The following is a 20,928-nucleotide window of genomic DNA, read 5'->3' as shown; positions in this document are numbered from 1 at the left end:
GAAAGTTAAAGCGCTTTATGATACCTTAAGAATATCGAATACTCAAGTGAAAATAGTAAAATTGGTAGAGAAAAGTCTGGGAAGATTCATAGAAAAATTTCCCAACAGAGACAGGAAAAATTTAATAGATTTTCTCCGAGAAATTGATATGAAATTAATTTTGACTTAAGAATATACTTCAGTCGAAATGATTTTATTGAGAAAAATTCATATAAAACATCGAATACTCTCGTGAAAGTAGTAGAATTTTGTAGAGAAATAGTTGGGAAAATTCATAGAAAATTCCCAATAGAGACGGGGAAATTTCAATAGATCTTCTCCGAGAAATCTGTATGAAATTAATTTTCACTTAAGGATATACTTCAGCCGAGATAATTTTATTGAGAAAAAATCATATAGAACGTCGAATACTCTCGTGAAAGTAGTAGAATTTTGTAGAGAAATAGTTGGGAAAATTCAATAGATTTTCTCCGAGAAATTCATATGAAATTAATTTTGACTTAAGAATATACTTCACTCGAGATGTTTTTTTTTTTTGGAAAAAGTTTATATAGAACTTCAATGAATAATATATGGATATAATATTTCAAGCAGAGAATTTGGCAAGAAGTACAGGAAATGTCTCCATACAGGCTGGGAAAACTCAGTAGCCTCTTTCAAGGAAGCCCCGAAGGAAAAACGGTAAATTAAAAGATAAATGAATATAAAAAAGCAAGAAAATGAAAAATAGGTGTGATTATGAAGGAATCACACCTAATAAAAAAAACAACAAATAAAAGAATAATTATAAAAAAATTTAAATAAATTTACCATTGGAATTGCCAGGGAAATCTATAGGAAAAGTTTTACATGGATGTGGATAAAATTCAGTAGCCGTTCCTGGAGATTTACTTGGGGTGGGAAAAATTCTCCATTTTTTTCCACATTTAGACCAAATTTTTCGGGAAAATTTGGGATATTTTGAGATGCACGTGAGGATAATTCTTCAGGCATTTCTGGGTATATCCGTAGAACAAATTCCCCAGTTTTCCAGGAATTTTACTAAAAATTTTCTGGAAAATCTTTGGGAAATTTCCTTAGAAAATCGCGAAAAAGTTCATCAACTTTTGCTAGGAATATCCCTTGGAAAAATTCCCCAGTTTTCCGGTTTTCTTTTCGAGATTTCTCCAGAAAATCTACAGGAAATTTTCTCAGAAAAGCAGGAAAAATTCAAAGATCTTCCCCGGCTATGTCACTGCACTGAAAAAAACGGGGGTGCGATTAACTTTTTTCCTCATAAATTTAACACTTTTCAGGTGTAATAATATATCAAGATCAACATTTTTTAATGTTCATTTTACACCTTTTTAAGGGTAAAATTAACTTGAAAAAGGGTAACTTTAACCCCTAAAGCACCTAAAAAGCATAATATTTACACCGATTTCGGATCAATACTGCAGGGTAAAATTTACATTTCCGGTCCGGAATGTTATTTTAACTTTGTCGGATTTCTCTTAGTGTTATAGCTCTAGTCAGGGAGGGTTCGGGGACCTTAAGTTTGGTACTGATCGAAAGCTCTAAAGCGTAGCTATAACACACTAAAATTTGAAGTGGATCTACACTGAGAAAAAAGAGGGTGCGATTAATTTTTTTTCCTCAAATTTTTAACACTTTTTAGGTGTAAAAATAATTCAACATTTTTTAATGTTAATTATACATCTTTTTAAGGGTAAAATTAACACGAAAAAGAGTAACTTTAACCCCTAATACACCTAAAAAGCATAATATTTACACCGATTTCGGGTCAAAACTGCAGGGTAAAATAAACATTTCCGGAATGTTATTTTAACTTTTTCGGATTTCTCTCAGTGTATGTCATAGCTGTTGAAAAAAAAAACAAAAATAAAGTGCGTATTCAAAATTGAAAAAGGCGGGTTTTGGGGTTGGGGATCAGTGCACCAAGCTGCAATTTTCACCCGATATAATCTTTCCTGAAAACTGCAAGTCGATATATTTCTTAGTTTAGAAGATATTAAGCAAAAATATTTTTCAAAACCAATTAGTAAGTGTGCCAAATTTCGGCATATTTGCATGCAAGCGCCAAAGTCTCAAGTTTGAAATGTAATATCTTAAATAGAAATTGATTTTTTTTTCTTCTACTTAAGGGGTGTTGCTTAGAACCTTGTAGAGTTTATCGTCTTTATTTACTCTAAAATCATTCTTAATAAATTTTAAAATGAATAAAAATGTAGACACAGCTTTGGTGCCCTATTTCGGCCACCTTCATTCTCATAGTTCCTTGCCCTTCGGGAATTCTTCCAATGTCTTTTTCACGTCATCTCGTTTGTCAAAGCTACATTTTTTCTTATTTTTTTGCATTGTATAATCTCTAGAGTATGTAAGAACTAAAATTTCATGGAAATTCGAGGAACAAAAAAGGTGGCCGAAATTGCAAGCTGGCCGGAATTTGGGACACTTACCCTAATACGGAAATTTTAATTTTTTCAAAGTAATTTGAAAAAAAAAAAGAATTGAAATCATAAAATTGATAAATCAGAAAATTCAAAACTACAAAAAAATTACTTACTCTTATCATCGGACTCCGTGTCAGAATCACTATCAGAGTCATTCTCCACATTTTGATTGTTGGTATCATCGAGTCCGGGTAGTGATCGGGACATCAGTAACTCCCTTTCCTTCTCAATTTCCCTCTTGGCAAGAGTTAGAACATCATCAGCATCGATATCGTTGTAGAAGAGATTCTTATTGATGTTCCTGGGTGAATTTGTGGCCTTTGTCAATTGTTGACACATTTGATCAGACTCTATCAATTTCGCCTTTAACTTTTCAATCTCCTTCAAATACCCAGCAACCATTTCACTCATTGCCCTATCCGAATCCCCAATAGATCCCCAGCCAGCAATTGTCTTCTCCGACATCAATTCGGCATTCCTCTCAGTCAGAGCATTTACAGATTCCTGCATAGCCTTGAGACGCTGCTGGAGCCTCTTGTTGTCCTGCAGCAACATGGCATTCTCGTGGAATGTATCCGAAATTGCGGGATTTCCCTCAGCATCAACACTCCTCTTGCCCTGCTTATACTCCAGCAGTTCCAGCTGAAGCGCCGCAATTTCGCGGCGCAACTGCGAAATGGTCCTCGAGCTCTGATCTTGATTGATTTGTACGCGATTCTTGATATTTCTCGCACGATTCGCGTATTTGAGGGTGTTGAGGGTCTCCATGAAATCACGATCGCTCGGAGAAACACAAGCTATCATAACCGTTTGACTATTTCCTGAGAATTATTCAGAAAAAAGAGGAAGTGGAAAGAGAAATCATGAGAATCCACCATTGATTAATAGCTTTTATCTACAGGGTGGCCATACAGAACTGCAATACATTTCAAATTACAAATTTAACCCGTTCCAGACTGTAACATATAAAGCTAGCCAATTTCACGATTTCTTGATCAAGATTTTTGAGAAATATAAAACGTGTTTATAGGAAACTAGCGATACCAGAATTGATTAAAATAGTATTTTGAAGTCTTCTAAGACTCTAAAACCTAAAAATATAGTCGAACAAGAAATTTATAACAGAATTTTATTACTAATTAATCATACAGAGAAAATAAAATATCGCCAAAGATTTCCAAGCCTATTTCTCATTAATTGAGCAATTTTCTTTAAATTTATTACGAAAAAACTGTCTTTTGTAGTTCTGAGCTAATTCTCTACATTGTTGGATTATTATATCGCCTTAGAACATGTCCTTTTTAGTATAACAGTTTTATAATAGTATTTTAAAGTCTTGAATTTTTTGTAATACTAAACAAATTTTACAATGTCTTGCTGAAAACATTCTGAAAAGATATTATAACAATTAAATTCATAATTTTTATGCACTTAAAAAAACGCTGAAAGATTATTTTTTTTATTTTTTTTATAAACTTTTAGGAAATACTACTTTCCATAATTTCGAACTTTATCGACAAAAACAGCTACAAAACGTTTTCAATGATCATTTTAAGTTAATTTTGTTTAAAATGTAAATTATTAGACACTGGAAACTTCTCCGTGTCCTTGCATGAAACTGCCCCTTACGCACTTTCGGAACTCAAATTAAAATTGTCAGAACCGCCTTAGAATTCATTCAACGCTAAATGCCTTATAATAATCATAAAACCACTGGTAAATTAATACAATATGTTACTTCGATAGATAAGTGCAATAGTTCAGAAATTGTTGAAAATAAAACAATTCAAAAAGGACAAAAAGTTTCATTTTGATGCAGTTTTATAAAATCAATTGCAGAATTCAAACGAGAAGCGTCGCGAAATTAATTATTTTTATGAACATGGGTCTCAGTTATCTCTTCAATAACATAAAAGTTTCATCCCATTCCTTTCAAAGGGATAAGAAGAATATCCAAAAATTGAAACTGCCCCGTCGTTAAATTGCCCCACCCTCCCCTATCGCTTGATAACCGATACATTACCGGTTCACAACCGATTAGAAGCGATTTATAAAACACTCAAAACATTGTCCAAAATTTTTTAGGAGTTAATATAATTTAACTTGAGATAAAAATTAGTTATCGGTTTTGAACCTGTGCATAACCGGAATTGGTTCGGGCATGTTTAGAATTCCAATACCTTTCCAACAAGCCCCCAAATATGATACCATTCGGTTGAGAAGTACGCTCTCTAGAGCATTTTTAACCTTTAAACCTTGAAAAACCGGTATTATGGTGCTATTCCAATGAAAAATGAACACGTTTTTTTTTACCACTTTACTGTTCTCAAGTGTTTCCGCATTATCGACTTTTCTTTGCATTGGTTCATGTAAAGATAACTTGGCGATTATAGAATACGGCGAATGTTGGAGAAAGCAGTCGAGACAGAATCCAAAACAAAGAAAAGTCGATAATGCAGAAGCATTTGAGAACAGTAAAGTGCTAAAAAACACATGTTCTTTGTTCTTTGGAATAGCACCATTATGAATTATTCAATGGGATTTTCAGGATTTTCGTATAAGAACGAAATATCTGCCTAGGTAATCTCTAAAAGATATCCAAAAAGGAAAAAAAAATCGCACGACAGTTTTCCAGCAATCCCAAAAACAAGGTTTTGGAGGGGAAAAAGAGGGGTGGAGAAAATATGTAAGGTGTTTTTAATGGTCCCAGGGACGACTTATGAGGGCCCCCGAAGGTCACAAGTCTCTATCTCTAACCGTTTGGGCTCTGGATGTGATAATGGCCAGACGATCAGACGGACAAACAGCGTGACATCATTTCTCAGAAATCGTCTGAAACGCGACGATTTGTTGACAAAAGTGGCCTCGGGGAAAGGGGAGAGGGTGGAAGGTGGAAATTTTGAGAGATGAAAATATTGAGGGATTATAAAAATAATTTAGATAAGAAATAAATCAAGCTTTTGGCGAAAAATATACTAAATATGAATATCCTTATTTGAGAATCGTGTTTTTACCGAATCTAATTCTAATGAATTGAATGGTGCTAGTTCTTTGGGAAATCAGAGTTTCAAAACATGCAAAAGACTTAACTCATTCGCATCTTTTCGCATAATAAATGTTCTGTCTGAAAATTTTGGCATTGCGCCAATTTTGATAATATTTTCCTTCATTCTTTTCCTGAATTGAATTTTCGGCCCCAAATATCTTTCATAGATAGATGCACTATATAAATAAATAATTTTTGTAATAAATTAATGTAAAGAATTTAAGTTCAGTGACCGTTAAAACGCGTGTTTGATAGCGTCCCATTGAACTGTTTTTTCATTATTAGTTTTCTTTTTACAACAATCACCTATTAATTCGTGTTGATGTTGAGCTAATTCTAAATTATGAACATTTTATAATTAATTTTCCTATTACAAATGTGATGCTTTACAACAGGGGCGTGCAAGAACCATTTGAAGCCGGATAAATGTTAAAATTAGTTTGTTCGTTCAGGTAGTGTTTTGACCATTGACGTACAATTTTTATTTGACGTTTGTTCGGTTTCAAACAAATTCCAAAAAGAATAAAATCTTACCTGTGCTCATTTTTTTACGTATTGTCGCCGGTTGGATCAGAAACTGCGCTAACTACATTACCTTTGTGTCTGCATTCGTTCCAAATGCCACGCAGCCATGCGTTTACAACGAATGTAGAACACAAAGCAAATGCAGTTAGCACAATTGCTGATCCAACCGACAATATCCAATGAGCCGAATTCACAATTTTTAGATAAAAATATCTTTGTTAAGGAATTAATTGCGCTTCACCAAAAATATCTTAGATCCGGGCATCCTTTATAGTTTGTTATCATCAACAAAAATCGGATTTGCATATATATTCTAAATAGTTCAGGAAAATTGTTTTAGGGTTAAAGCAAAGCAATTGCTTTGCTTGGCCGGTTGTGGTCGGTTGCCGAATACAACTCTGATTAAAAAGATGTTTTTGAATGGACCAATTCATGACATGGACATTACAATGGCCACCAGAAATCAAAAACCACCATAACGGCCCAAAGAATTATCCTAACGGCCCCATGGCAACTCTCCACCGGTATTTTTTTTATTGTTTTAGATCAAAGTGAATACCGATGTTTATCGAGAAATTATTTTCAATGGAATTCTAATGTCGTAGGTATATAGGGTAAAGTGCCTATGCTTTATACGGTCTCAAGCTTCATAATGACTAAATTAGTGTTGAATGAAAGTGTTCTGTTTTTAAAATATATTGCAAAATCACATTTATTTAGAAACATAGGAAAAATTTAACCATTATGAAGCTTGAGAATGTGCAAAGCATGGGCAATTTCCCTATACAAATTTTTAAGAGAGGGAGTGGACATTCCAAGAGAATTTACTCTCCCATTTCAACAAGATTGAGTAAAAAAAAACTATATTTTTTTATTGTAATTTATTTCTATCGCAGAAAACTCTTCCCGATCACCGAATGCAAATCCGTTTTACTTCTCCATATGGGGTATTTTATGATCGAAGATTAACACTAAAAAAAAGCCAGAGCGCCGAAGCGATGAAAACAGCACTGTGTGAGGCGTTTCATCAGTGAAATTACAGCCATTATTCAGAGATAAAAAAAATCTCAAATTTTATTTGTTTTTAACTTTTTTCTTTGCATTCATATCAATGAAGTTTACTTTAAAATAAAAATATACCACACTTTAAAAATTAGCAGTTCGTTTGACCTACCCTGTAGTCCAGAAATTTCAAATACTACCAAAATATAACTAGAAGAAATTTCAAAATTAATTTTCTTTCTATCTTTACGGCGTTATCACACTTGCACATTAAAATTTTAATGTGATTCACATTAATTGTCGCTTGTGAGCGTCCAAATATGTTATTTGTGTCTTTGAGTCACTTAATATTTGGGATTTTTCTATTTATTGATAAAGAAGTGGACTTGGCCTGCAAAAATAAGTTTAAATTTACCTAAAGCATAAATATTTTTCACATTAAAAAATTAAAGAGAAAATCGCATTAATGCTATAAATCAATTTATATCAAATTTTGTGGGCCAAGTCTACCTTTTTATCAACAAATAGATCAAATGTTGAATATAAAATGATTCAAAGACACAAATTACACATTTGGACTCTCACCAGCGACAATTAATGTGAATCATATTAAAATTTTAATGTGCAAGTGTGATAACACAGTAAAGGAAAATTATTTAACAAAATAAATGTAGTTCACAATAATTTTCAATATAAGCTGCAAAATTTCTCAAAGTGGTTATACCGTCAGATCAAATAACTCCATCCGGAGTCTGATGAGAAGAAAGCAACACCCATAAAAAATGAAGTAATTTGAGATGTTTCACTTACCTCCCAGAGAGTCTTGAAGCAATCGTGTCAATTTGGAGTCTCTGTAGGGAATGTGTGATGCCTTTTTGGACTTATCACCCAAAGCTGAGATGACATTTCCCAGGGATAGGAGACCACAATTGATTGAGATACCTTCACGGGCTCTCTCACCTGTCGCCCCAGTTCGCTTCAGTCTCTCTGACCCAGCCAAATCGACAAAGTGAAATTTTGACGTGAGTGTCTCCAAATCACCATCAGGCATGCCACTCTCTTCGGCGCTCATCACGCGCTGCCGGCGAATCAGGATAGTAAACAGTGCGTGACTTCGAGATGATTGAGCATTCATCTGGGTTGATGCTGTTGTTCTCGCTAAAGCACCCTGCTGCAAACATCTGTTTTTTTTTTTTCACCGAAAAGAAAAATTGAGACTCCTTTTTCACCCAAAAAAAAAAAACGTATCCCACCAAAAATTACCTAAGAGCATCCTGTGGTCCTGAAATGGGCTTTATCGTGGCACCCGCAACAGAAATTCCACCACTTGGATCTTCATGAATTTTATAAACTTTCCCCTTATTGTAGGGATCAAGGAGATCAATAATTTCTTCATTGTACAATTCCATAAATTGTGCAGCAACACTAAATTGAACTGGCCCAACAACAACACCACTACTATCCTCCCCACGTGTCTGTACATCCTCAATGCCACTGAATAAATGTCTCACAGCCCTCGGTATAATACCCTCCTGTAGTTCAAGGATTTCCCTATCGAATCCCGTACCCATCGTATACGTTTTCCCCGACCCCGTCTGCAAAGATATACAATTTCACATGAGATACTGCTGTCCAGCCTTTAGACCTCCTGACATTTCCTGATATCACCACAGGAGGATAGAGTCAGAAGGCACAAGGATTTTGTGGACGAAACACAATGGATACGTGTATGAGAACAAACCGGAACCCATCTGGATAGAATATATATAACTGACAATATATAAATCAAACAAAACACACAAACCTGTCCATAAGCCAAAACTGTTGCATTGTAACCCCTGAGTGCTCCTTCAATTAGCTTTTCTACACACTTGTCGTATATCTCGGCCTGTGTTGCATCCATGTCGAACACAAAATCATATGTGAAGGCTTTGTCTGTGCCAAGAAGCACTTGAGGCTCATTCGGTGTCACCTGTGTACAAACACGACACATGTCGATGATTTCTCGGGGTATTTGGGGGCGGATTCTGTAACGATAAGAAGAATCAACGTGAAAGAGAAACGACTTGGACATAATTCTCATTCAACTTGAATTGTATAAAATTATTTTAGGGTCATTTGAGCTTATTATAGGGAATTCAATTCAATAGGAATTTAAAATTGTTTGAAATTCTTAAAGCGTCCCATGCTTTGCGCGGTGCTCAAACTCGTGACTTAAATGCTATACCTCGAAAGTCCTTTCACATTATTTACAATTTACCGGTTCTCAACCGATTGGAACCGATTCATAAATCACTTAAAAGTTCCCTAAAAAATAGTTCAAAGACTACACTGAGAGAAAAATCCGAAAAAGTTAAAATAACATTCAGGAAATGTTAATTTTACCCTGCATAATTGATCTGAAATCGGTGTAAATATTATGATTTTTAGGTGTATTATGGGTTAAAGTTACCCTTTTTCATGTTAATTTTACATTTAAAAATGTGTATAATTAATATTAAAAAATGTTGATATATTTTTACACCGAAAAAGTGTTAAAGTTACGAGGAAAAAAAGTTAATCGCACCCTCTTTTTTCCTCAGTGTAATAAAATTGATTTTCGGGAAAAGCCGGTTCATTACCGGTTCACAACCGATTTGTATCGATTTATAAATCACTCAAAACATGGCCTAAAATACACCTCAAGAGCAATATAATTAAATTTCGAATAAAAATTAGTTATAGGTTATGAATCGGTTCATTACCGGTTCAAAACCGATTGGAACCGGTTCAATTTTGTCGGAAATTCCAAGACCTTTCCAACGAGCCCAAATATGCCTCATTCGGTTGATAAATGCGCTCTCTAGAACCTTTCTTAACCTTTGACCTTGAAGAACCGTTATTAAGAATGATTCAACGATATTATCACACATGGCCAATTGTCGGCCTTAATAATTTAAAAAACACAAGCATGTGGCAAGTTATTTTTTTATATGGAGCTTTTGAAACCAATTTCCTAAATTGATCTTGGACTCAGTTCACAGTGCCCCGAGGAAAAAATGTATTTAAACAAAAATTTAGCACATTTATCCCTCCAAACGGAAAGGTATCTTATTCAATTCAATTCAATTTATATATTTCTCCTCAATTAATGCTTGGTTGCGTCTGCAACCGGCTTACCACGACCGATCTCATCAGGTAAACGGCAGAAACCCTGAATCATAGATCGTATATGCCAGGATTTATGCAGTTTTACAATTGCAATCACGAATACGAATCGAATAACTAATTTCAGGCGCTCGGAGCAAAAAAAAACTCTAAGTCGTATACATTTCCCTATCAAAATAGCGTTTTTTTTGCTCTGAGCTTCTTATTTATCAATGCAATGTACATAAATTTTTCATCATCTGATAAAATGGACAAAAAGTTATGAATAAAACCTAATAGATTATGTGAAGTATTTAATTATATGTCGAAATTAAATTTATTAACATCTCTAAATTGACTTTAATACCAAATTTCTTCTCAAGAACCTTTAAAACTTGAAGAAGTGAAAGTTTTGAGTTGAGATTGTTTAATATAAAGCATCATTTATATACCATCATGAAACACATTAAAGCTCCCTAACTGAGGGGAATACAGTTTAACTAAAATATGTGGTACAATCTGAGATTTTAAATCTTATTAAGAATAACGATTTAACTTTTGCTATAACTGCCACATGCTGTTTATTTACCTTTGATGATTTCGTTAATTTTTTTATTAACACATTTTCTACCCATTTTTCATTTTATGTCAATTATCAGTTATGTTATTATTTTTAAAAAAAAAATGGTATTTTACTTTTACTAAAAATTTGAATAAATTGAAAAATCGAAATAAAAGATTCTATAATAGGACATTAAAGAATAAATAAGATTCCGAGTATTGAAAGAGTTTAACTGAGTATAAAAAACACTGGAAATTATAGGAATGTCACCCAAAATCGGACCTTTTGATTTAGTCGGTAACCGCTAAAAATGGAGCAAACCCCTCTATTTAAAAATTATCAATTTTTTTCATATTAAACAAACAGCACTTAGCAGCGGATAGAAAACAGTTTTAATTAAAAAAAACTAAAGTTTTTACTGATTTCTGATGAATTTCAATCTGTGTTTAATTAAAATAGTTCTTGTTTATTTCCTGCAGAAAAAAAAACACTTTCCAGGATACAATTTTTGCAATAAAGCGAGCATGAATTTAAACAAAAAAAGTAGTGTTTGTGTGTATAAATCCTTAGTACAAATATGATCAGAATAATGCTTTGCAAATCCCATTAGTTCCAGTTTTTAATCAAAAATTACACTTCATTTTTCTAAAAACAAACACTGCAACGAAAATGCTTCTCTGAACATGAACAGTGACTCATTCAGATTTTAATAACAGCAAAAAATGTAACAATAAGTACGTCAAAAGTTGCTTATACTTTATAAGGAGAGCTAAATTTAATAATATAGGGGAATGTAGGCATGGTTCGCACACAGTGAACCTTCAAGCTATGCGAATTTTCTTTTTGTTTGCAGAGAAAGCTGCAGACAGGATCCCTGGCTTTTGCACACAGAAAAAGTGCGCTAAATGGTATTATTTACGCATCCAGAAAATTTGCAGACCCGCAGAAGATTTCTTTTGATTAAGTCCGCCGCAGATCGTATTCCGAGCGGAGTAAAAGTAGACAGAACAAAAAGATTTAACAGTTCAAAAGATGTGCATTAATAATTTTTTTTTATTCTGAATTCCTCAATAAATTGTTAGAATATTCAAAATTTTACCTTCATTAAAGAAATTAAACTTTTATTCTGAAAAATAAGCAGTGATTTCAAATTTCCCATGTCACAAAATGGGATACATTCACAAGAAACAGACTAGGATTTTTCTCTTTTCAACGATTTTCAAAGAAGCAATGGAGAAGTCAATATGACACCTTCATTGCTTTCGATTAGATCATTCACTGATCACAGCGCCATCCAGTGTAAGTAAAATTTCGAAGGCGGAAAATATTTTCAGTTGTTCAAAACAATGTAATTCACATTATTCACATGTATTTTATACTAAACTTTAATTTCACTAATGCCTAGACTCATTTTAAATATATTTCAAAAGTTTTCACAAGAGTTTTATGCGTAAAAATTCCTTTGTTTTGATTTTTCCTGGCATCAGCTGATTTCGATGGCGGTCGATGAAATTTCGAACAATGAATTTAAATAATGAATGTTAACGGACTATGTGATATGGAACTGTCAAGAAAAGAGCAATTGACCGGTCAATCGTTTTTTGCTTTTTGTTCAAGGTATTTATATTTGGCCAATTTTACTCAAATATCATTTTCTTTTTAAAGAATATTATCTCAGATAACAGTAAAAACATTAAATTGATGCAAAAGTTGGTTTGGTGCCGCAATTTTTTGAATATTTTTTCCACATGTAAAAAAGCAGTGAAGGCGTAAAAAAGCAATGACCATGTAGAAAAGTCCAGTCTGTTAGCTGTGATTAAGGCGTATTTTTAACCCATTCAGTCAATGAGCTAGAAATACTTAAATACTAGATTAAATGTTCATATTTTGAGATTAGTTTTTTTTACAGACTAATAGATGAATTTTTTGAAAAGCAAAATTTTTTATCTATTATGGGGGCGCGGGGAGCTGCCCTCAAACACGCGCCTTAACGGATACTGAATTTAAATTCTGTACATTAATTCATTACAGACTCTATTGATTTAGATAGAGTAACTACCCAAGAAAACACATTGGTAACCAGAATTCAAATCAAGAAATAGGATGAAGGCCAATTTTAACAAATTCGACGGGATGTCGAATTTTCCGTAAGCCATTTTGAGCAAAATTTTTGCATGACTTTCCGTGAAGCGAGAAAAGAACAACAAAATGTATTCCCATCTCTGTCGGGCTATTTTTTCCAAGTTATTGAAGGAGTAAAGTAACTAAAAATCCATTCCCGACAGAAATTCGAATATCAATTGCCCTGGAATAAATCATCTAAATTCACTTTTTGCGTATGATGTATAAAACCATGGTAAGGAATGGGTTAAAATGATTTCACAAATTGACTCCCAAATGTAGGCAAATATGCACAATTGTAAGTGCATAATTCCGTCAGGTGTATAATCCCGAAGTATATAATGCCGAGACGGAGTGTATCTCTAACCGTTTGACCTTTAGAGCTAGCGACAGCTGGATGGATCAAAGGCTTTGATAAAGTGACAATGACACATTGATTCAATCTGGACAAGCTGCATGTTTCGTAAAAGAGTTTGAATTGACCAACCGTCAGTGTTTGACAGCTGTCAGCCGGATATCAAAGTGGCGGATATCGGAGAGAGCGGTGTAAGTGCTTAATGGCGTAGACAGACTTAGGACTTAAGCCAAGAGACGGTTCAACGTAATTATAAACAAAATAATGATCAGATTACATTGATTTGTCAGAATATAAGTCAAACAACTCGATTTTGTACAAAAATCGTTTTGTTCGTTTTCTGGATACTTCTTTATTCCCTCTACCTTCCCTGTGAATATTATACTTGAAAGTTAATTATTTTCAAAGTTATAGAGATTTGAAATCTCAAAAATCCTATACTCTGCATGTAAAATGTCAGCTTCAAATCGCTCTCCTGTAAAATTTGCCTACTGCGAGTTATTAGTTTCTTATTTTGAGCGGTCGAAATTTCCATCAGTTTTTAAATAATCTGTCTCTCAGGTTGAGCCAAGAAACGGTTTAGTCAGTGGGAAACTGATGGGAATTTAGTCAAATCATTATTTTGATTATAATTACGTTAATGCCGGCTTGAGACTGGAGGTTTAGCCCAGTTCCCGAAGGTCTTACAAATCTAAATAACAAGCAATTTAATTGATTTTTCAAAATCTAACGGATCATTTGCCTCTAATATCGAATCCTAGACAACGATTTCCTAAAAAAAAATCATGCCTGATGAGGAATTAGAGGAGTTAAGCAAGATGGTTAAGCTTTAGGTCTGAAGCCCATATAAGTCGTCACTCAGCTTAAATCGTAAGTGTGTCTAGGGCAGAGGTGTGCAAGAACCGTTAAGACCGAATAAACGTCAAAATAAGTTTGTTCTAGTAGCATTTTGACGGTTTTGACCATTGACGTACATATTTCATTTGACGTTTATTCGGTTTCAACGGTTCTTGCACGTCTCTGGTCTAGGGCATAAGAAATGCATTGGTCACTTGAAATTTAAATCAGAAATAACAATAAAGGAAAATATCATCAAAATCAACGCGATATCAAACTTTCTGCGCACAAACTTTGCATAAGATTCCGCAAAGAGAAAAAATGCAATAAAATGACATGTCACACTGTCATCAATGAATTAAAAAATACACTTCTGTATTTATAATTCATTTTTACTTTGTAATGGCTCTGATAGTCCTTTTAGATCAGGAAAATTTAATGTAAGCGAAATTCACATCTCTTTCTTTTTAAAGAAATTTGCATATGTATATCCCATTCTTTCGCACTCTTCTTCTTCCTTTGAACATCACATCAAATTAAATTTAATTCAGTCCATTTTCAAGACTGAAAGAGTGGGATAGACTTATGCAAACCTTTTGAGAGAGAAAGGGACGCGAATTTTGATTTCATTAAATTATACCTAGCTAAAAGGTGTACCCAAGGCTTAAGCAATACAAAAAGACAGTAAATTACGTAAGCGAAAAGTAGAATGAAAAAAAAATCCTAAGAAGGCTTTCAAGCATTTTATATATTTACAAGAATTTGTATAAAGACAAAAATTTGACAACATAAGTTTTTTCTTAGAATTTTATAATCTTTTTCTCAGAATATCAACATCTTCGAGTATTATTGTTAATTTTCCTATAGAGTATATTAGCTAAAAATAAATTTGAGTCCATTTTATGACATATCACCACATTCTAATTTGATAAATCCATCATATACAAATTTTTGTGTTATCAAAAAATTCGTTCTACATGAACCGAGCATTAAACACTTGATTGAAGGTGACTTTGAATATTTGTTGGAAGCACCAGTCCCACTTCCTCTATCATCTTTTATGCTCTATAAATATTATTTTATTGAAAATACTCCAAACAGATTGACATGTGAGTCAACTTCCAACATCTTTTTTCACTCATTTTTTTACCTTCATCGTGGTGACCAACAAGTTGGCCCACAAAAAAAAATTGTGGCGTGAAATAAAAGAATTGTCTTCATCAATTTGCTCACACTTCAACCAAATTTGGATAGAGTTACTTTACAATTTGGAGATTGTATTTTTTTTTACTCAACATGAAACAATTTCTTGTTTTTTTTTTAGCAAAAAAAAAGAGTTTACTTTTGTTGCATAATACACCGTAAGCAAAAATTCATCCTTCCTAAGAGGTTGTATATTTTACATTGCAAAATAACTATATATCTCATGCCATTAACACCAAATAAATTATATCCTTGCATGTCCAATGGTGGGTGAAAATTTCTTACATTTTCTTGAAACTTATGAATATATAAAATAAATAAATCCACCTACAGTGCAATATAAATTTACTGTGTAATACAACTTTTACACTTGCATGAATCCAGTAACAATTTAAGCAAATGCCAGGTACTATACATTTTGAGGTGAGGACATAATGGCATAAAATCTGCGTGAATTTGAAGAACTGGTATATGGCGAATTATTTGTTCATAATTGATTTGCAAATAACAAATATTTAACTACACTATGTAAGCTTTTTCTTAAGATTATGCAGTCATGCTTAGTCAAACATTCATACATTTATATCATTATGACTTCTCGTGGCTCTAAGGTATTTTTGCTTCATTCTATTATTACAGTTTTTTTATGTAATAGACCATTTTGTTATTAAAGAGAGATGTCGGCTAAAAAAAAAGTCTAGTCTATTTCTCCTAAAAGAAAATAATAAAACATTTTATTTCTTTTTCCTCATTGTTCTTCTCTATATTTTCGTTGATGCTCAACGAAATTTGTCTTTCTCTCTAAAACCATTCTCAACATATCACCGAAAGTGAAATTATATTCTCTTTTAGCAAACATTAAACAAACTCACACGGCATAATATTTTATTCCTTGACGTACTACATCAAAATGAGGTTTTAATGCTCCATTGCTGGAATCTGAATGAAAGAGGAAGAAAGGAAAAATTTATTGTGCCACCATAAAACGATTTGATATCAATCACTGTTTGGTTGAATCATAAAAATAGGATTTAAAAAAAAAGATGAAAAAAATCTAATAATAAAAATGTGTAAGTTTAATAAAAAATTCCATCTTGTGTTTTATTTTCTCACAATTGTCGGATAAGCACAAAAAAAAACCAAAAGAAAAAATATATTGTCGACTTTTTGATGAGAAGTTTGAATGTATCTTGAAATTATATTTCTCTACTTTCCTCTGCCAATATACCTATTGAATTTTTTTTATTCCCATTCACATAAAAAATTAACCTTATTTAATTGCAATTATACGTTGATTTTATAACGTGTCTGTTTTTTTTCCAACTTTCCTTCATTCATATACCGTGTTAATTTTGACTGGATAAAAATACAAAAAAAAATAAAACGAGCACTATAGTTTAAACACTTGCAATTCGTTAGGGAAATTTGTATTAATAAGAAAATCAACCAGACAAACATTGCCTTTCAATGGTGTATATGTATATAGAGAGATTGACTTCAGCTCGTTGAACGTGAAATTAATTAAACTTAATTAATTCCTAATCAACTTCCATTTTATACTTTATCTCTCAAAGATAACTATGATAATGAAACAGCATTATAATCTTTTTATGTTACATTCTTGTATCACAGATTCATTAAAAATATTGAATGTAGGTTTTTCTTTCTCATAATATATTTGACGTATTTATCAGATGCAACAACCATGATTTTAACATGCACCTCAACTTTGGACTTATTGCTCTAAGCATGATAAAATTAAATTTAATTATTAGAGGTGAATGTTGTGCAGAAAAAAAACACACAGCTTGGTGTTGCAAATACATTTAATAGAGACGTATGTGCTTCATAATCCAACGCACTTTCTGCTTTTGAATCTATGTCTCATGCTTTTCTTCTTTCATCTTCGTTTTTAATCATAATCAGAGTAGAGGTATATTCATAAATTTGTATTAAATAAAATATCCTATAAACGTATCTTGTGCAAGTAGATTTTAAATCTCTAATCCAACAGAAATGATACCATGGTGTATAGGGTGACGTAACCACTTATCGCCATGTTTAGGAAAAAGAGGAATTAATTTTATTATAACTATTCAACTCTTATTACAAGATAACTGAAATTTGACACAAAACTACTTAGATGTATTGGCTTTTGATTCGTGAAAACAATAGTCCTAGAATTTAACGCTGGACTACATAAAAAAAACTAATTTTTATTAACAATGCAAAAATAACCACTTTTCACCACTTTTCGCCAGTTTTGTAACCACTTCTCTCCACCCACTTGAAAAGGTCAAAACTCGATCATTTTGGGCAATTTTATAAAAAAAATACATTCAACATTTCTTTTTCCTCATCAAATCAAATTATAGGTCTATTACAGAAAATAAACAATGCGGGATTTGACAACTGACAATCTGCGAAGTTAGCGTCGCCTATTGAAAAGAGATGGCGACAGGTGGTAAAATCATTCCAAAATATTACCACTTTTCGCCATGCCACATTTTTATATAAAACTGATATAAAATGAAATATTAATTAACTAAATACAAATTTTATGTATTCCACAAGTGTAATTAAATATTCAATGCACAAATTACTGATCCAAAACGGTATTTTTTGCTTGATGAAAATTTGATGACACTTAGTATATTTGGTAAGAAATATTGTATTCGATGCACTTGCAAAAAATATTACTCTAAAAAATGTTCAAAATCCTAAATCCAAAACGAATAATTATTATTTTTCGGCTCTATACAGTAAAAATACAAAAAAAAATTGCGGCTCATTTATTTCACAAATCGCGAAAAATAGCGATTTCAATATAAGTGACGAAAAGTGGGGCAATGGCGAGAAGTGGTGATTCCATCCTATTTATCCATTTTTTTGTCTCTAACTTTTCTATACAGCCACACGGTAAGATATATCAATTTCCAGTCTTCATTGGCCTCTTTCCAAATTAATTATTCGTGTTTTAGAGTTTTTTGAGTATGCCTAAAACGCATAATCAAGTTTTGTTTTGTTAACATGTTTTGTGAATTGCCTATGAGAGTAAGCATGATGACTAGATCTAAGTCTTCTTCACTCTGACTGAAATATAGAAAAACTATTTACGAAAGTTATTGTACGTTAGACATTATGCCCAACGCACAATAACTTTTGTTTGTAAACATGTTTTCAAAATTTCCCATGAGAATGAGCAAGATGACTAGATTTAGATCTCACTCACTCTTATTGAAATGTCAAAAACATGTTTACTAAACAAAAGTTATTGTGCGTTGGGCATTATGCTCAACACACAATAACTTCTGTTTTGTAAACATCTTTTTGGCTTTTCTGAGAGAGCGAAAGAGATCTAAATCTAGTCACCTCATACACTCTAATAAGCAGTTTCGAGAACATATTTACAAAACAAAAATCATCGTGTTTTAGGCATTATGACCAGCGCACAATAACTTTTGTTTGTAAATATGTTTTCATAATTTCCTATGAGAGTGAGCGAGATGACTAGATCTAGATCTCTCTCTCTCTCTATGAAGTGTCAAAAACTTGTTTACAAAACAAAAGTTATTTTGCGTAGCGCATTATGCCCATTATTATTGTACGTTAGACATTATGCTCAACACACAATAACTTTTGTTTTGTAAACATGTTTTCAAGATTTCAGTGAGAGTGAATGAAACCTAGATCTAGTTATCTCGTTCACTCTCATGGCCAATTTTGAAAACATGTTTACAAACAAAAATTATTGTGCGCTGGGCATTATGCCCAACGCACAATAACTTTTGTTTAGTAAACATATTTTTGACATTTTAATGAGAGTGAGTAAGATCTAGATCCAGTCAAAAAGCTCATTTTAATTGGAAATCTCGAAAACATGTCATATTCTTTCAGGAATGTCACACTAAATAGTCCAACAATGCGTAAGAATTTGACATTCACTTAATCCAACAGATCAGAGGCAGGCAAAACCGGTAAGTTCCAAAATCCCGAAAGTTCAAAATCCTGAATGGGACGAAATTGTATGGAGGATAATGTGTAGAATAATTTCCCAAGACACAAAAAATTTTCCTTTGCCTCCATCAAGCGCAGGTGCAATCGTGGGAGTAGCTATGATACTTTTAAGAATTCGGGATTTCGGCTTTCGGGATTTTGGCTTTCGAGACTTTAACCGGAACCCCCAACAGATATAGCTTTATCGATACTATCGATTCGGTAGTATCGAAAATTTTTCATTCCACTCTAGTTTCACCTATTTAATTTTATATTCACAAACTTATAAGAAATAATACAGTACATCATAGCACTTTAAATAATTCTCTTGGAGAAACTGAATTATTTTTTCGCTTTACAACATTCCGGGAACTCTAAAATACGGATATATCTATTTTCATTTAGGGGGTTCGTGGTGCAATTGGTAAGAGCATTTGGCTTTTGGGCAGTGTGACATCTGGCTCGACTGTCACAGTTGTGAGATCGAGTCCCACTCTGTGCAAATGATTGAAGGCGTCTGAATGGACATTTTTTACAAAACATTGCAAAATGAATAATAAATTTGTAAACTGTACAATGTACAAAATTGCAATAAAAGCCCGGTACATCGAAATAAAAAGTATAATATTTTAATAACTATCTCTGTAAATTCTTCATGAAGCTCCTATCTCTTATCTACAGTTCTATTAACTCTGATTTAAGTGTATACGAGAGAGTGAAATGTTGTAGATTAATTTAATTGTACAATAAATAAAATTTTATCAAGCTACTTTCTTAAAAATGTTGTAATATGCAAAGTGAACAACAAAATCTGTCTGCACAGATAAATAATTATTAATCATTTTAGAGTAGTGTAAGGCAAATATTATGATTAGGTATACTTGTGTTGCGATTTAGTGGCAATTTTTATATTCCATGAGCGGAAGAGCCTAGTCACACAATGCATAAACATTATTGAGGAGGCAAAGTGAATGGAATTGGCCAATTAAATCAGAGTTTGAACGAGAAAATCAATGAAATTGCCAATTGGAGAATTAATTGGAGCAAAACATTAATCCTCTTTTCTCTGTGGTTTTTTTTTTCTCATACAAATCTTATGACTAACATTTCGCCAATTTATGGCTTAGTTCAGTAGCCTTTTTGGAGAGGTGTTCGCTACAACTTTTCTGTTTATTTCCAACACCCCCACATTGAAGATGACGTAGTTTTTTTTATGTTATTGTTATGGATGATAAAATTTTCCCATGAGCCAAACAGAAACACCTTGATATCCTTGACCAATTAACATTGCCAGCAAAATGTTTGTATAAGTAGTAAACTGAAAGTGTCAACTTGTATCATCAAGTTTGATGAATTAAATGCGGGAAAGTCTCTATCTTGCCTGTTTTGTATATAACAACATCACAACACACAAAAAAATAGTCACAGAAAAGTGGAATTCATTATAGAAAATAAACACGTTTAGAACTTCTCTCAGCGGTTTTAAGGCACCACCTTTCTTATAATGCAGACAGTGGAGGATTGATAGGAGAAAAACACGCAGAACAGGAGGAATAACTGGAGAGAAGAATAACTTCCGTTCAACACGGAAATAGCCTTTCAGCGATATTTTTTATCCACAACAACTAATTTTTTTTTCCATACACACCCTTCTGCTGGGATATGCAATTTAATAGAAAAATTGGAATTGTGATATTTTCCT

The 20,928-nt window shown here is 32.8% G+C and overlaps 1 protein-coding gene across 3 annotated transcripts in view; it reads right to left on the bottom strand.

Annotated features, from left to right (window-relative positions):
• LOC129808027 (kinesin-like protein KIF21A) overlaps positions 1-20,928 on the bottom strand; it is an 85,524-nt gene that overhangs the window by 41,607 nt on the left and 22,989 nt on the right. For all 3 annotated transcript variants that reach the window (XM_055857683.1, XM_055857685.1, XM_055857684.1), the window contains exons 2-5: positions 8,831-9,053; positions 8,290-8,621; positions 7,837-8,207; positions 2,567-3,274 (exon numbers count right to left, since the gene is read on the bottom strand). In XM_055857683.1, the coding sequence (XP_055713658.1) occupies positions 2,567-3,274; positions 7,837-8,207; positions 8,290-8,621; positions 8,831-9,053 (1,634 nt within the window). The remainder of the gene's footprint in view (positions 1-2,566; positions 3,275-7,836; positions 8,208-8,289; positions 8,622-8,830; positions 9,054-20,928) is intronic.

Source organism: Phlebotomus papatasi, chromosome 3, assembly GCF_024763615.1.
Source record: "Phlebotomus papatasi isolate M1 chromosome 3, Ppap_2.1, whole genome shotgun sequence".
In the NCBI taxonomy this organism is placed as follows: domain Eukaryota; kingdom Metazoa; phylum Arthropoda; class Insecta; order Diptera; family Psychodidae; genus Phlebotomus; species Phlebotomus papatasi.
Note: the sequence above shows the minus strand (reverse complement) of the source record. Positions and strands in the feature narration are given on the sequence as shown.